Here is a 15,214-nt window from a genome sequence, read left to right on the forward strand (position 1 = left end):
GATTTTCGTTATTTAAGTTGCTTGTTGTTGTATGTGTGTAGGCGTCACTATTCAATAAAAGTCCATTTCTTTTAATGTATGTTGTTTCCTTAATAGCCAATACATAATACGACATAAATTAAATAACTAATACATAATAAGTCATAAAATATGAATGAGGTACATAAATAACTAATACATAATACGACATAAAATGTAAACAGGTTTCACGGATAACTAATACATAACACGACACTAATACATAATACTACATAAAATATAAAGGTGCTACATGAATAACTACTGCATTGAGGGAGGTAGCAGGACCACCGTTTCATTTGGTATTTCCCAATGCACATGTGATGGTATAGTATTTACCAACTCAGATCCATATGCAAGTCGATCATAACTAGTGAACTTGTAATCAACCAATCTGTTTATGGATTCAGATGTACGGGTTCTTAGACATGTTATAGCGTGGGCACATGGTATACCGCTTTTTTGCCATTTACCACAACTACATACCCTTCGTTCAAGTTGTACGTTGGTGGTGGCAAAATTGTCATCGACTTGATATGTATCACCATACAAACGTCTTGCATTCCAATTGTAAGACTTGTTGACACATTTTTGAACCTTACTCTCAACGTAAGGGGTCAACCCACCAGAAAACCTCCCTGTAAAATTTGATATTTTAATAAAAATAATAACACATTAAAAAAACTAAATAAAACAATCTCCCTTACCCGCCACGTCGGCCTGTTCAGTATACTTTGATTGTATCGACGTGGTGATTAACTCAATTATCGTTGTTATAGGAAACTCACGTCTGGATATAATTTGCAAAATTTCAGGGATGTCAATCGATTTAACATTGTAGCGTATTTTTGGGAAAAATGCTCGTGTCCATTTTGAAATCGGTATATCGTCAAGCCAGTAAATTGGACTGCTAAGCAAGGAAAAGAAAGGTGATTTCCTACATGCAGTTTGCAACCTTTCCAAACACAAGTAAAAATCATCAACGCTATATGCATTGCATGACTTCCAAAACAACGATTCAACTTCCGTACTGTTATGTCCCACAGAGTCACGTATCTTTCGAGCTATATCTTTAGGACAATATCCATGATAGGAATCCGGGTAGGCACTCTGAACACCAAATTCTATTTTATCACACAGGTTGCTTATGAAACCAACCTCTATGTCATCACCTAAACAATCTTTTAACCTCATCATGAACCATCTCCATGATTCTTCACACTCTAAGGTTCCCAAACCAATTGCTAAGAGTAGTGGTTCATGATTTCCATCTAAAGCCACTGCGAAGTACATTGTTGTCAGATAGCTCCCAATAAGGGGTAAATAACCCACATATATCAGCGGTATCATGCACCTAAGGAAGGTACGAATCTACATAAAAACGAACACATATTAGTGATGAGTAAAAACTAATAGAGATACATTACCATGAAATATTATATAACTCAATAAAAGTAGTATGTTATACCACGCAACCTAAAGCCACAAAACAGAATTGAAAGCGGTTGGTATCGGTTTTCTTGATGGCTGTGAAGGTATTAGGATTTGTTCTTTGAAGGTTATGCAAGAAAATTGGTAGTTGAGAAAAGCTTCTTCCGATGTTAGTACTCATTTTCAAAACCGATGAAAGTGCTCTACAATCATCACACAAATGCAATATCAATAAAATGAGATTATAAATAGAAAATATTGTATCTCTAATGTTCACAATTCATAGTTTAACCTTTTAAATTCGTAGTCAAACCAGTTCATTTCATAGTCAAATTTCACTGACCGACATGACAATACTACAGAACGTACTTGTCTGGATTTCGTAGTTCAACTTTTTGAATTCATAGTCGAACCAGTTCATTTCATAGTCAAATTTCACTGACCGACAAGACAATACTACGGAATGTACTTGTCTGGATTTCGTAGTTCAACTTTTTGAATTCATTGTCAAACCAGTTCATTTCATAGTCAAATTTCACTGACTGACAAGACAATACTACAGAATGTACTTGTCTGGATTTCGTAGTTCAACTTTTTGAATTCATAGTCAAACCAGTTCATTTCATAGTCAAAAATAATTGTCTGTAACATGATTTCTTCTATAAAAGGGTGTCACTCAGTATAAAAACTGTATCTGTCAAAGCAACTCCTATTTATAAGAAAAACAAGGCTAATGGCATACTGCAATTGCGGAGGAGAACGTATCGTTAGGATTTCGGGAACATCTAAAAACCCAGGAAGATTGTTTTACGCTTGCCCATATTTGGTATCATGTTGTTAACGTCATTCAAATTTAAACCCTCGTGTCTACATGACAAACAATTAATTTCTTTTCTTACTGTCAATGTTAAATTTAACAGGGACCAAAATGCGGGTTTATCAGTTGGGTTGATGAAGAGAAGGACCAATCATCTATGGTAATAGCGAAAGTAGCTAAGTCTAATAAGCTCTTTCAATCAGAAAATAAGAAGTTGAAGATAGCGTTGATTTGTAGTTGGGTGTTGTTCTTGGTAGTTCTTGTTTACAAGTTGTAAGCTTTTTAATATTGTTTTTATGGTTTTGAAGTTGTTAGGTCAATAAATTGTTGTATTTGTACTTACGTTTACAACAGTCTACTTGTAACGTTAAAACAAATGTTGTAATTGTTCTTATGTATGTTGTATGTATTCATAAGTTATTAGTAGGTCATTAATTTGTTGTAATTGTCGTAATGTTATATTTTTTGCCATCCATTCACGAAACTGAAAAAATAAACTAATAATCATATCCAACATTAATTTAGATATACAATTATATAATTCTACTACATAGGACCAAGACTAGACCCCCAAAAAAAATTTGCCATCCGTTGACGGAACTCTAAAGTTGCGGTCTTTGGGTCAATAAGAACACGTATTGGTTGACCTGAAACGAATTGCTCCATAAACATACAAAGAAAAACACCGCAATCTCCCAAATGACTACTTTGTTGGGGAACATTTTCTTCATAAATGAATTGCATATTCAATGGAATCCTTGGGGTGTTCCTCCGGGCCCAATACTTAATCTTGTCCAAATAATTTGCCACCCGACAATCAAATTTGGAAAAGATTCCTTCAGAGTAGAATTTTTCATAAGCCGATCTTCCAAGACTGTCATAAATATGGACTTCCATTGATGCTAATCGTAGTTCCCCAAATAGCCAATGATTAGGGGATGAATGAATCGGCAATAAGACCTGTATAAGGATCATAAAATAAAATTATGTTTTTTTACATCACAATACAAAAACTTAACAAAAATAACGATATTATTTTCTATATTAACAATTAAGTTTACCGTATCAACATCCCACCAAGCAACCATGAACTCGGGGTATGTAGCTATACCAGACATAAACGCCCTCCAGTCTTGTCCTTCTTCCAAAGCATGAGAAACAAAAAAATTTGGAGGCATTATTGTATGCCGGTCGCTCTCAAACCGTCTCTCCATTAATAGTCGGTACCAAATGGTGATATGCTACACACATGATACTTTGTTATTGACTAAAAAACAATTAACTTTTAAAATAATAAATTAACAATTAATTTACCGATGACTCCAACCATCCGTCGTGTGTATGCCCAAACAATGAGCTCCAAAAATCTCTATCTAACACGAAATTTAACAAACGATGCTGGACATCATATGAATGAAATAAATAATTTTGGATGACAACCTCACCGCCTGCTACGTAAGGTTGCAGGCGCAACATGGAGAAGTCATGAGCAACACCAAAAACTGGAGGAGGAACAGGGCTTGTTGATTTCATATCAACCTTCTTTTTTGTTCTTCTTTTGGGCTTCGGTGTCGTGTGCAACTAAAATCAATATTCATATGTTTAAATCTATATCTTTCAAATAATTCACATAAATATAAAATCATGAGTTTATAAATAAAACAAATACCTCGGTGTAAGGAGTGCACAAATATTGTGATGGTTTTCGAGTCCTCATTTTATCGTGTGGAACTTCTTTGCCATCATACTCATCAAAATAATCTACAACTGCCGTAATTCTTATTGCATCTTCGTCCGGCACCTAATTTAATAACCAATAATCTCTAATTATAAATAAGTTTCAATATACTAAAAAAAATATAATTTAATGTAAGTATACGAACCTCTTTAGCTTCACTATAATCATTTACGTCAAACACCTCATCATCAAATTTGTTCCCCGTATTGTCATTCCTCTCCTCCGACTCCTACATTAAAAATAAAACTTTATACTTAATAACGAAAAACACATAATTTAATAAGCAATAATATCTAATTAAATAAATGATTTAATCTACTAAAAACAAAATATAAATTAATGTAACTATAAGAACCTCTTTAAATTCAGTATAATCATTTACATCAAACACATCATCATCAAATTTGTTCCCCGCATACTCATTCCTCTCCTCCGACACCTACATTAAAAATATAACTTTTTACTTAATAACGAACGACACATTATTAAAAAGTAATTATTAAAATCGTAAATGTAATATCTATAACAACCTTGTTGTCTTGAATATCACCAAATGTATTTTTAGTTGTATTGTTTTTATTCAACACTTCATCTTGCACAACCTATATTTTCAAATATAAAATATGAACACAGGTATTCATATTTGTTAATAAAATTTAAAAAATAATGTAGCGTGTAACTAACCTGTTCATCATAATTTCTTTGTGACACTATCGGATCATCATAAAAAATGTCGTTCCAAAATTGTTCAGTATTCACTTGTTCACCAAAAAACTCTGTAGGTTGTCGGTTCATAAACACATGCTGCTCCAGTGCATGTAGCCGTTTCAACAACTCGTCTAACTTGCATTTTCCACTGCCCCTACCTGTACCATGAGAGCGACTACTGGACGACATACTAGACGAAGATTCGTCTTGTCTCCTAAAATGGTCCCGTACTGGGGATGGAACTGCTTTCCCTTCACCATATACATACTCTTGAAATGACATATAATAAGAAGATGTCATCTCACCATCACCCGGTAACATGTTTTGTCTTGGTGGTAGACCGTCCTAAAAAATTAAACCTATTAAAAATGCATATAAAAGTATAATAATCAAATTTATTAATAATAAACGAAATATTTATAAACCTGCATCTTTGACCAAATCTTGTTCACGTCAACCCATTTTAATTTTTTAGTTCCACTCCATCGTTTCATCCGAGGCAAGTCTTTATTTTTTTTTTCAACACAAATCCACATGCGCGAACAGTCGGAATCATCTCATATATCCATATCTACAAATTTTTACAATTACAGTAATAAAAGTTAAAATTAAAATAAAAAACTTAACAATAAAACAATTTAAATATTAGAATATTTTTATACCCTAATTGGAGCCGTAAATCCTGTACGGAGTACTTTAAAGTTTGACCGCGCTCAGAAAGTGATAAATAATGATGTATTTTGTTCCATGTATCCTCAAGATCAACATAAGTAAAATCCCAAAGATAGCTACCCCAAGCGAAACTAACAAAACAAAAAAACAATATTAGTTTTTATATAAATTATAACTTTAATAAAATATAACTTTTAACGTAAACAAAATATACCTGTTCCAGAGATCTAAATTCTCAGCCAAAAAAAAAACAATCTTGTGGCACCCGATCATTAACTTCTTTACCCAAAAAACCTTCACACAGAATGTATATCAAACATACTCTAACTGCATCAACGTCGTCAAGTGCTACGAATGTTCGATTTAAAATTAAACGTTTAAGGTCGTCGATTTTCACCGAACTATTGGTATGGTCCGGAAATAGCCGTTCACGCAATAAACATCTTTTTTTACTGCTTAATAATTTTTCCGACCCTTTTTTCCCAATGTTTTTTGGATACTCCCCAAAATTGAAGCCGGTTATCAAACAAAACTCTTCCGGCCCATAAACCATTTTCGTATTGCCTACTCGAAAATATAATCGTTTTATTCCATCTGGAGATAAAACAGGGTCCGACTGGATCTGATGAAGGAACATTTTATGGAACAACAATGCATCCCCTTGTAAACGAGGGACGTCAATAAAGTAACCAAATACGGTATTTCTGAAAATGGCACGTCTGGCATCATCTAAAACTTCAAATACTTCCCATATGTTACCGCCAGAACCTTTTAAGTTCGCAAACGCTTTCACATTGATAAAACTAAAATCATGCTGCAAAAAAAACATAAAAACAAATTAGATAACTAAAAAATGTTTTGTTTTTAAAATATATGATTACGAACTGCAATACATAAACAATTGGTAATGCAAATACTATTTCTTAATTAATAATTATTTTTATATTTCCGATAAAAAAACAATAAAATACACATATATAAACAATTTTCCAAGTTATACAACAAATATATTTACGCTAAAAAACAATATCATACATAATTATATAAACATTTTATTAATTAAACATATTTTCGACTTAAACGATAAATATATAAACGACAATTTTTCAACTTAAACAAATTTTCAACTTAAATGACAAATACATAAACAATATTTATATTTCTAATTATATAAACTAACATTTTATAATCATATAAACAAACAATTTTTTAAATAAAACGACAACCAAATTAACAATTTTGCAAGTTATACGACAACAATTGTTCAACTTATATGACAAACACAACCAATTTCTAACAATATATATACGACAAATTTTCAACTTATACAAATGCTATACTTATAAAACAAATATATATACAAACGACTATTTTACACATACTATAATTTAACTATTTTTCACTTTATATAAACAATTATACGATAACAATATACAAATTTTCAGGTTATACAACAACTAAACAAACAACAAAAATAACAAATTCTAAACATTATCTACGCAGTCTCTACTTGTACATTCAAACAAACACTAACAAAATATCATTTAAGCTTCAAGTATAATAAAGAAATATTAAAAGTATCAAAATACAACAAAATTACCCTTTTTTAACACTAAATAATACAATAAATGATAACAAAAAAATAAACTTCAACATTTAAAGAGTTAAAATCTAACCATATTCGCCGGATTGTTGATATAATCCTCCATTTTCTTCAAAAAGTAGCCAAAATCGCAAAAATACTTCAAAGATAGAGAAAGTTTTTGTGTAGAGAAGGGGGAAAATGGAAGGAAAAAAAAAACGCTTATATACCGAAACAAAGAGGATTTTGCAGATGGGTTTACAATTTCGTAGATGGCAACGTGATTTCGCAGATGGGACATTTCCATCTGCGAAATCGTTGGCTATTTTTGTAATTTGGATATTTTTTGGCTATTTTTGTAATGTCATTAGTGTAAATGGCTATTTTTGTCATTTTTCAAATATAAATACGGGTTTTTACGTTTTTTATTATTAGTTTATTTTTTAAAGTGTGATGTATTTTTACGTATAAAGTAGTTATATGAAAAAATATAGTTACACTTCTTAAAAAAACATAAAAATACATATTAGCGAATAACTCCAATTAGTTCGTTGGTACTTGTTAGTGTACACAAATCGTACAGAAACATTGAACTTAAATTATATATATATATATATATATATATATATATATATATATATATATATATATATATATATATATATATATATATATATATATGACAATTTAACTATGGAGTGTGTGTCATCAAATAGAGGATAAGAACAAAAGCTAACAAATTTATTAGCCATCAGTACTACACCAGCTTCTGCGACGCTCTTATGTTCACAATTCATCATGATGGTTGTACAATAATTGAAGATAGTTCGTTGTCTATGCGATGTTCATAATAAGTTTCAAGGTGATAAATTCAAGAACATACTCATAAAAATTGTATTTCACGCTCGCTTTTAAATACATTAATTACAACGATCTTCGAGAACGCCAAGAGTATGGATGTGCTATCTTGAAAATTGAAATCAATTTTGGAAATAAGATGAAAGGTAAGGAAATAAAATCAGATACAGATTTGACATATGCGAGGGCGACATAAAAAAGTAAAAGCATGAATGAATAGTATTTTTCAAAAAAAGAAAAGACGATAGGCATATGTTTTAAGAGGGTATCATTTTGAAGCATATTTTGAAAACATAGGTTATTTCGGGACAGCATCTCAAAATTCCCTAAAACTTTATGCCCAAATGTTGCCAAAAACAATTGAACATTAACACAGGAAAACAGATTTCATTGACACATGTGGGACCTTAGATTAATCTAGCTAGCATAATCCTTTTTTTTTTTAAATTAACCTAATTAAATTATGTAAGAGTGTAAACAATTCGATTTGTAAAGTTAGTTAGAGCCACGAGAGCATTCTTGACAATGTGTACACAGTCACGACATAACAAACACAAAGTTAAAAAGGAGAAAACCAAACCAAACCAAACCAAACCAAACAATGCTTAAGAAAAAAAATAATAATAAAGAGAAAAAAACTCGAAACATCCTCCATGATAAACATATTTCAGGTACTAACATAACTAGTCTCTGAAGTAGTAGTAGACCCACGTTGTAACTGATGTAAAACACTCGTCGGAGACGAAGTATTAGACGTCGAAGATGATCTTAACGCTTCAGCAAGAGGCCCACCCAATGAACCTACATGATGTGTACCCCATTGCATGCCCCAGTTCAATGGAACACGCTCTCTTTCCCCATTGATTTCTTCTCCACGTGGCCCTGTTTCATCGTTTCCGGTTGACAGTTTCAAAGAGAAATCCGAAGGTGCATCTCCGGTGACTGAAATCGAGAGACTCGTCGCTAGCGTTTCTTGTTCTTGAACAGTTCGTGGCCAATCGTTAAAAAATGGACGAAGAATTCGTCCACCTGATGATTTCTCTTCGTTTTCAGATGATCGATATGCAGCAGCCTTGTCGTCAACCCTATAAAAAAAAATGATTGTATTTAACTTTTCATCATTTGAAAAAAAAAAAAGTTATTTTGTGTTGTGTTGAGTGATTGAGTGTTGAGAGTGGAGATGAATAGATGATCAGTAGATGTGAAGTTAGAGATGGGAAAATAGTAGTAGCGTGGGTACAGTGTCAAAATGAGTGGTTGGGGTGAGTCTAGCAACAGATCGAAGCTAGATTCCAAACAGCTTTTTTCCCAAACACTCTAACGTTGGACCCACGGTTTTTGTCTACATCTACAAGTGGGGCCCCACCAAGGACTCAAAAATCCACCCTTGTTTCAGACATATCTTTGACAAATCTTTTTATTTCAATGCGCTGCTACTTCCAAAACCCTTTTATCATGAACGTTTTAAACAGAAAAATATGAATAATTCCAAAACAACCAACAGGAACTTTCACTGTATAACTTAAGGACCATTTTATGCATTTCAAAGTAAAAAAAAAAAAAAAGTCAAAATTTAGGGTTTAATAATTTAATTACCTTTGATTGAGATGAAGCTGATCAAAGAAAGGAGAATGCCCGGAGACACTACCACCACAATTAGTAGATCCTGTGTACGTCTGAGCAGCGCCGTAACCGGCGGCGATGGTGGTGGAGGTGGAGGTATAGACGGATGTTGGTTTTTTAACAAGTCCAACGCCGTAATCAACGTCACCGCCACGACTGCCGGTTGCGGTGGAAGTGGTGGGTGTGGGGATTTCCACAGGCTTTCTTGAACGATTGCGGCCACGGTGGATGTGGCGTTCACAGTACTTGTGACCGGCCACCACATCTCTTGAACACCTCCATTTTTTTCCGTCGGTTCGTCTACATCTTCCGGGCTCTGGATCCATTCCTCCTCTTCCCCAATACCCGCCTCCTGTTTGGCACACTGATACATACAATGAAATGATTAAAACCCATGTGAGATTATGAAAATACATTTTGGGGATGGACATATTATTATTTAGAGTGACTTACAAGATGGGAAGTTGGAGAGAGGATAAAAAGGAGGGTTGGTGTTGGAGGTAGAGTTGAGCAAAAGGTGTAAAAGTTGAGGAGGAATTGGTGAACCGGTAAGCATGTATCTGTATATCAATGCCTGTACTTCAAGCTCCTGCCATTGCCCTACGCTGAAGTAACCACTTACCCCCTGCATCATCTCTTCTTTAACACACAAAATAATAAGTTAACAAAAGAGAAAAAATGGAAACTTTAAAGCAACCAACTGAGAGAGAGAGAGAGAGAGAGAGAGAGAGTTACTTGAGGGTTTGGATGATGGTGAAGAGGTGGGTTCAGAAGAAAAAAGAGGAAGAGCAAGCGATGCAGAAGAATCATCAGGTTGGTGGTGATTCTGGTGTGCCCATTGCTTAAGATGGAAGTCCATCGAAGGGCTGGGGAGACAGATGAGATATTTATTCAAAGTTGAACTGAGAAAGAGATTGAGACAGACAGTGAGATATATAGCTGCTTCTTCTGCTGCTTCTTTGGAATATGTATGGGTGAGCAGGTTCTGGTTCTTGTTATATATATATATATATATATATATATATATATATATATATATATATATATATATATATATATATATATATATATATATAAAAAGCCTTTTTAAACAAAAACTAAAGCCAGTGGACTCTGCAGCGGTGCTGTGTGGGGGGATGTGTGAGTTTGGAAGTCATCCAGTCGATAGAAGCGAAGGGCACTCGGATAAAGATATTAAGACATGACAGTTGAAGCCTTTTAATATGAATATGTGAAAATAATGGTATAAAAAACGTACAAATGGTTTGTGGTATGATTTTTTTTTTCGTAAAATATCTAAACTATTAAAGTTTTGTGTGAAATGATTTCAAAAGGATAACATATTTTTCGATTTGTATATATATATTTGATTGTTGAGTTTTCTTTTTTTTTTTCACATTTACCATTTTAACTCGTTAAACTGTACACGTTCAATTCTTATGACCGGTTAGTTTATGTTAGTCGGGAAAAATAACTTATTAGGGTAATATATTTCTTATTTTGTACACATTTAGTCTTTAATATTTTTTTAACCATTCAGTACTTATGAATGATTTATTTAGGGTTTTTCTTACGACATATAACGGGGGACTATCATTGATGAAGTGTTTGCGAAAGTTGATGCTTATGCTCATCGCGACCTCGGCTGGTTGGTTGTATAAGTCTTGTGATTTGGCTTAGGTTTTGTGTTCCGAACGTCGTAATTTCTTCATACGATATTTTATTTTAACGATCTTTACATCCATGTGTTCGGTTTTTAAGTCTACTATAACTTTCGTTAAGATTACTCTTGTTAAAATATAATATGTTTTACTTACGATTTTCTAAAAAAAACATCTATACATGTATTCATAGGCGTACGGATGTAAAAAGCGTAAGGAAAAAATATACTACTTTTTAACGGGACTAATCTAAACGAAATTTGTAGTAGACTAAAATACAAACGCATAGATATAAAGATCGCTAAAATCCGAGATAGTATTAAAAGTTATGATTTTCAAAACACATAACCTAAGCAACCAAGTAGTCGAGATCGTGATGGACATAAGTATCAAAAGCCTAAAATACCTCGTTTATGATTGTGTCCACGGTAAGATGTGAGAAAAAACTTAAATAAATCATTCATAAGTATTGAATGAGAACAAAAACAAAATTAACTTATTTTGCAACAAGAAAAAATTAAGGACTAAATATGTACAAACATATTAAGGACGAAATGTATACAAAGTGAGAAAAATATTACCCTATTAAGACATTTTTACCGGCTAACCTGGAATAGTTGATCATAAGGACTGAATGTGTACAATTTAACAAATTAAAGAGGTAAATGTGGACAAAAATAAACTCAGTGATTAAATGTGTACAAATCAAAGAATATATTACCCTTTTAAGCCATTATCCCAAGTTTTGTAGGACTAAGTTTGTTTGTGATTTTGGTTAGTTGAAAATTTGAAATGCCCTTCTAAAAGAAATTTGTGTTATTTCTATTTAATTTAAAGTTTTATAAATAATAAATACAAAGCCACCTCTCTCTCTCTCACACATTATAGGGAAAATGATTTCGCAAAAGTAATTAACTTTCCAGTAAGTTCACATCTGGGTAACTATTTTTTATACATCTAGCTAATAAATTTGTTCAAATTATTCATATATGACTATTATGATAGGTTGTAGCATGTTACATCCTAGATGTGAACACTTTCAACAATATCGTTACTTAAATGTGTATAAAAAAAATAATTTCCCAAATATAAACAAAATGAAGAGTAAGAATAAATTACACGAATGGTCCCTGTGGTTTGGGGGAATTTATTTTTTTGGTCCTTAACTTATTTTTTAACTCGAATGATCCTTACTGTTTATTTTTGTTGTGCATTTGGTCCCTACTATTTAATTATATTGTGCGTTTGGTCTCTGTCTTACCTAAAAAGACTATCGTGCCCTTATTAGTTTATTTTTTAATTAATTTTCTTATTTATGTATTTATATTTTTTATATATTTAAAAAAATGAACAGACCTCACATATTATAAGCATGATCCGACCCGTAAGGACCATAATTTGGAATTGTTTGATCATCTTTCTCTAGGGAAAAGACAAAATACAATCAACTTGAATTCGCGACCACAATTCGAATCTTAGCGAAACACTGGATTTTTTTTTATCTCATTTCTGTTTTTCGTGAAAAAATACCACACACGCTCCACTAATGACTCATAAAAAATAAAGTGTGTTTTCATGGATTAGCATACAATTTAATATTTTTCTAAAGTAACTATAGTGGGATTTTAAAGGAATGTTGTAGTACTTTATAGATTATACTATTAATCTTTTATGTCCTATCAGACCCATTCAGGTAACACCCTCCACCACGCAAAGGAGCGGTAGGTGAAAATGACACTATTCAATGGTCATGTTAGAAGTCGTTTCCTTATACCCCTCTTATAATATGGCTTCGTGAATGAGGGGTACTAGAGATTCTATTGACTATTCTTATACATATAGTATGAAAAGTTATATATATATATATATATATATATATATATATATATATATATATATATATATATATATATATATGTATGTATGTATGTATACCGTGTGTTTTAAAACCTTTTAAAACACAAGGTTTAAATATAAATTATCATATAGTTAATTAATCAATTTAAGCCTATCATGGATTTATAATTATCATTTAATTAATCTTATAATTAAATTTGTTATTAAATTCATAAGGATAATTTAAATTAATTAATCTTATAATTAAGAATTATCTATTCCAAGATTACCTCCTGATATTTAGAGTTTTATTTTAATTATCTAAGACATTGAAAATTCGGATTTTGACATAATTAAAACTAGTTAATCACTAAAACAACCACACAAATCAAATTAGGCAGAAAATATCGAAAATCAGTTTCAGACTAATCTCACGTCGTGACAGAAGGCCTTTTACGTCGTCAAAAAGATTTTTTTTTTTTTTTGAAGATTTTAGATTTGTTCAACTCATCTTATGTAACTTTTAGACACACAGGGCTTTGATACAATGCGGAAAAACACTTAACAGTTAAGAGGGAACATGCAACAAATAAGGATCTATGCCATAACACTTTGAATGCAACATACTATGAACAACAAAACTAGATAAACCCTAATATAATCAAAATCATGGAATTAGGGTTACATACATTTGATTTGTTGTAGTAAGCAAATCACTTTAATCCCTTGTTGTTGTTGGTCTAGGAAAACTTAGAACCAAAAGGATGATACCTTTACTGGCTCACACCTAAACCCAAGAAAGATAAGACAAGTGAGGAGAGAGAAGAGGAGCAAGAGATATTTGTGTATAACCCTTATGGAAGTGAGAACTACAAAATTTGATGCCCAAGTGAAGTTATTTATAGCTCGGGGATCTCCAGGATGAACCCTGATTTGAATAATAAAATATTCATATTTTATTTATTCAAGGCAACTATCCTTATGAACTCCAGGTGGCTTCCAGAAACCCTAAAAGCTCCACAAAAACATCCTCCCTATCGAACCTTCTTAAATTGCCTTTCCTTGCTCAACTATGAACAATTACAATTCATCTCTTGCACCTTTAGTTAATTCCAGTTAATCTCACATTAAATCTAGATTAGTTCTAGTTGATAATTAGATAATTTTTATTGATTTCACAATAATTTATTAATCATAGAAATTAGCAAATCAACTATTTAACTATTGATCTCATATTAATTTATTAACCATATAATTAATTAACAAATCAAATATCTATTTCCAATTAATATATTAATCATACAATATATTAACAAACCATTTAATATAATTTATTAATCGTATAATAAACTAATAAATTTATCCTCTCTCTCTCTGCAAATTTGATTCTAACCAAGTTCTAGTGATGAGGGCAATCCAAAAAGGACTCATTTTCTAATTACAATAATATATCAATTTAGTTATAAGCTTAGGTACCTTAATCCAATAGTAGTTGGTCAAAAGACATTAGGGGGCAAATAGATATTCAAGAAAAAGACCAACATGGATGGGAAAGTGCACATGTCTAAAGCTAGACTAGTTACAAAGTGCTTTACTAAAATCAAATATGTTGACTATGATGAGACCTTCTCACCAGTAGTTAAGATTAAGTCTATTAGGTTAGTGCTTATTGTTTCTGCCTTTTATAATTATGAGGTATGGAAAATGGATGTCAAAACCGCTTTCTTAAATGGGAAGCTTAATGAGGATTTCTACATGAATCATCCAGGAGATTTTGAACATGCCAAATTTCTTGAAATAGTGTGTAAGCTAGAGAAATCCATATATGGGTTAAAAAAAGCATCTTGTGGTTGGAATCTTTGTTTCCAAGAGAAAGTCATAGAGTTTGGATTCTCTACAAGTGAAGATGAGTCTTGCGTATATGTCAAAGCTAGTGGCAGTGTATTGACTTTCCTAATATTGTATGTTGATGAGATACTACTCATAGGAAACCATATTCCAACCTTGAAAGAAGTTAAATATTGGCTTGGGAAATGTTTCTCTATGAAGAATCTAGGGGAAACAATATACATTCTTGGAATAAGGATTTATAGGGATAGAAAGAAATGTCTTATTGGACTTAGCCAGAGTACATACTTGAATAAAGTGTTGAAACTTTTCAATATGGAAAATTTCAAAAAAAAAAAGGAAGTGTCCATTCATTATACTATTAGATTGAGTAAGACTTAATGTCTCAGTACTTATGAAGAAATAGAAGATATGAGTCAAGT

General features: G+C 32.0%; 2 protein-coding genes across 3 annotated transcripts; both read right to left on the reverse strand.

The window, feature by feature from the left end:
- Nucleotides 1-279: 279 nt before the first annotated feature.
- LOC145002835 (uncharacterized) lies at nt 280-3,480 on the reverse strand. Its single transcript, XM_078962025.1, has 5 exons — nt 3,328-3,480; nt 3,051-3,226; nt 1,487-1,652; nt 726-1,389; nt 280-656 (listed from the first exon to the last, which is right to left on the reverse strand). The coding sequence occupies exons 1-5, from the start codon at nt 3,478-3,480 to the stop codon at nt 280-282; spliced, it is 1,536 nt and encodes a 511-aa protein (XP_078818151.1).
- Nucleotides 3,481-8,369: 4,889 nt separating this feature from the next.
- LOC145003447 (growth-regulating factor 3) lies at nt 8,370-10,435 on the reverse strand. 2 transcript variants are annotated; one of them, XM_078962577.1, is made up of 4 exons: nt 10,183-10,435; nt 9,901-10,083; nt 9,421-9,811; nt 8,370-8,909 (listed from the first exon to the last, which is right to left on the reverse strand). In XM_078962577.1, the coding sequence occupies exons 1-4, from the start codon at nt 10,304-10,306 to the stop codon at nt 8,492-8,494; spliced, it is 1,116 nt and encodes a 371-aa protein (XP_078818703.1). In that variant the 5' UTR covers nt 10,307-10,435; the 3' UTR covers nt 8,370-8,491. The 2 variants fall into 2 exon arrangements, with proteins under 2 accessions (XP_078818703.1, XP_078818702.1); XM_078962576.1 differs by having other exon boundaries at nt 9,901-10,086.
- Between the last annotated feature and the right edge of the window lie 4,779 nt (nt 10,436-15,214).

This window comes from Lactuca saligna, chromosome 6 (genome assembly GCF_052625555.1).
Source record: "Lactuca saligna cultivar CGN05327 chromosome 6, ASM5262555v1, whole genome shotgun sequence".
Taxonomy (NCBI): Eukaryota; Viridiplantae; Streptophyta; class Magnoliopsida; order Asterales; family Asteraceae; genus Lactuca; species Lactuca saligna.

What these genes read in the sequence shown, in the direction of transcription:
- LOC145002835 (XM_078962025.1), bottom strand. Translation starts at nt 3,480, where the DNA reads ATGGAGAGACGGTTTGAGAGCGACCGGCATACAATAATGCCTCCAAAT. An exon ending in AATTATTTGGACAAGATTAA is followed by an intron (nt 1,653 to 3,050) that starts GTATTGGGCCCG and finishes TGATGATTGTAG; the next exon opens with AGCACTTTCATCGGTTTTGA. An exon ending in TTGTGGCTTTAGGTTGCGTG is followed by an intron (nt 1,390 to 1,486) that starts GTATAACATACT and finishes GTTTTTATGTAG; the next exon opens with ATTCGTACCTTCCTTAGGTG.
- LOC145003447 (XM_078962576.1), bottom strand. Translation starts at nt 10,306, where the DNA reads ATGGACTTCCATCTTAAGCAATGGGCACACCAGAATCACCACCAACCT. An exon ending in ACCATCATCCAAACCCTCAA is followed by an intron (nt 10,087 to 10,182) that starts GTAACTCTCTCT and finishes TGTGTGTTAAAG; the next exon opens with AAGAGATGATGCAGGGGGTA. An exon ending in CAGCTTCATCTCAATCAAAG is followed by an intron (nt 8,910 to 9,420) that starts GTAATTAAATTA and finishes TTTTTTTTATAG; the next exon opens with GGTTGACGACAAGGCTGCTG.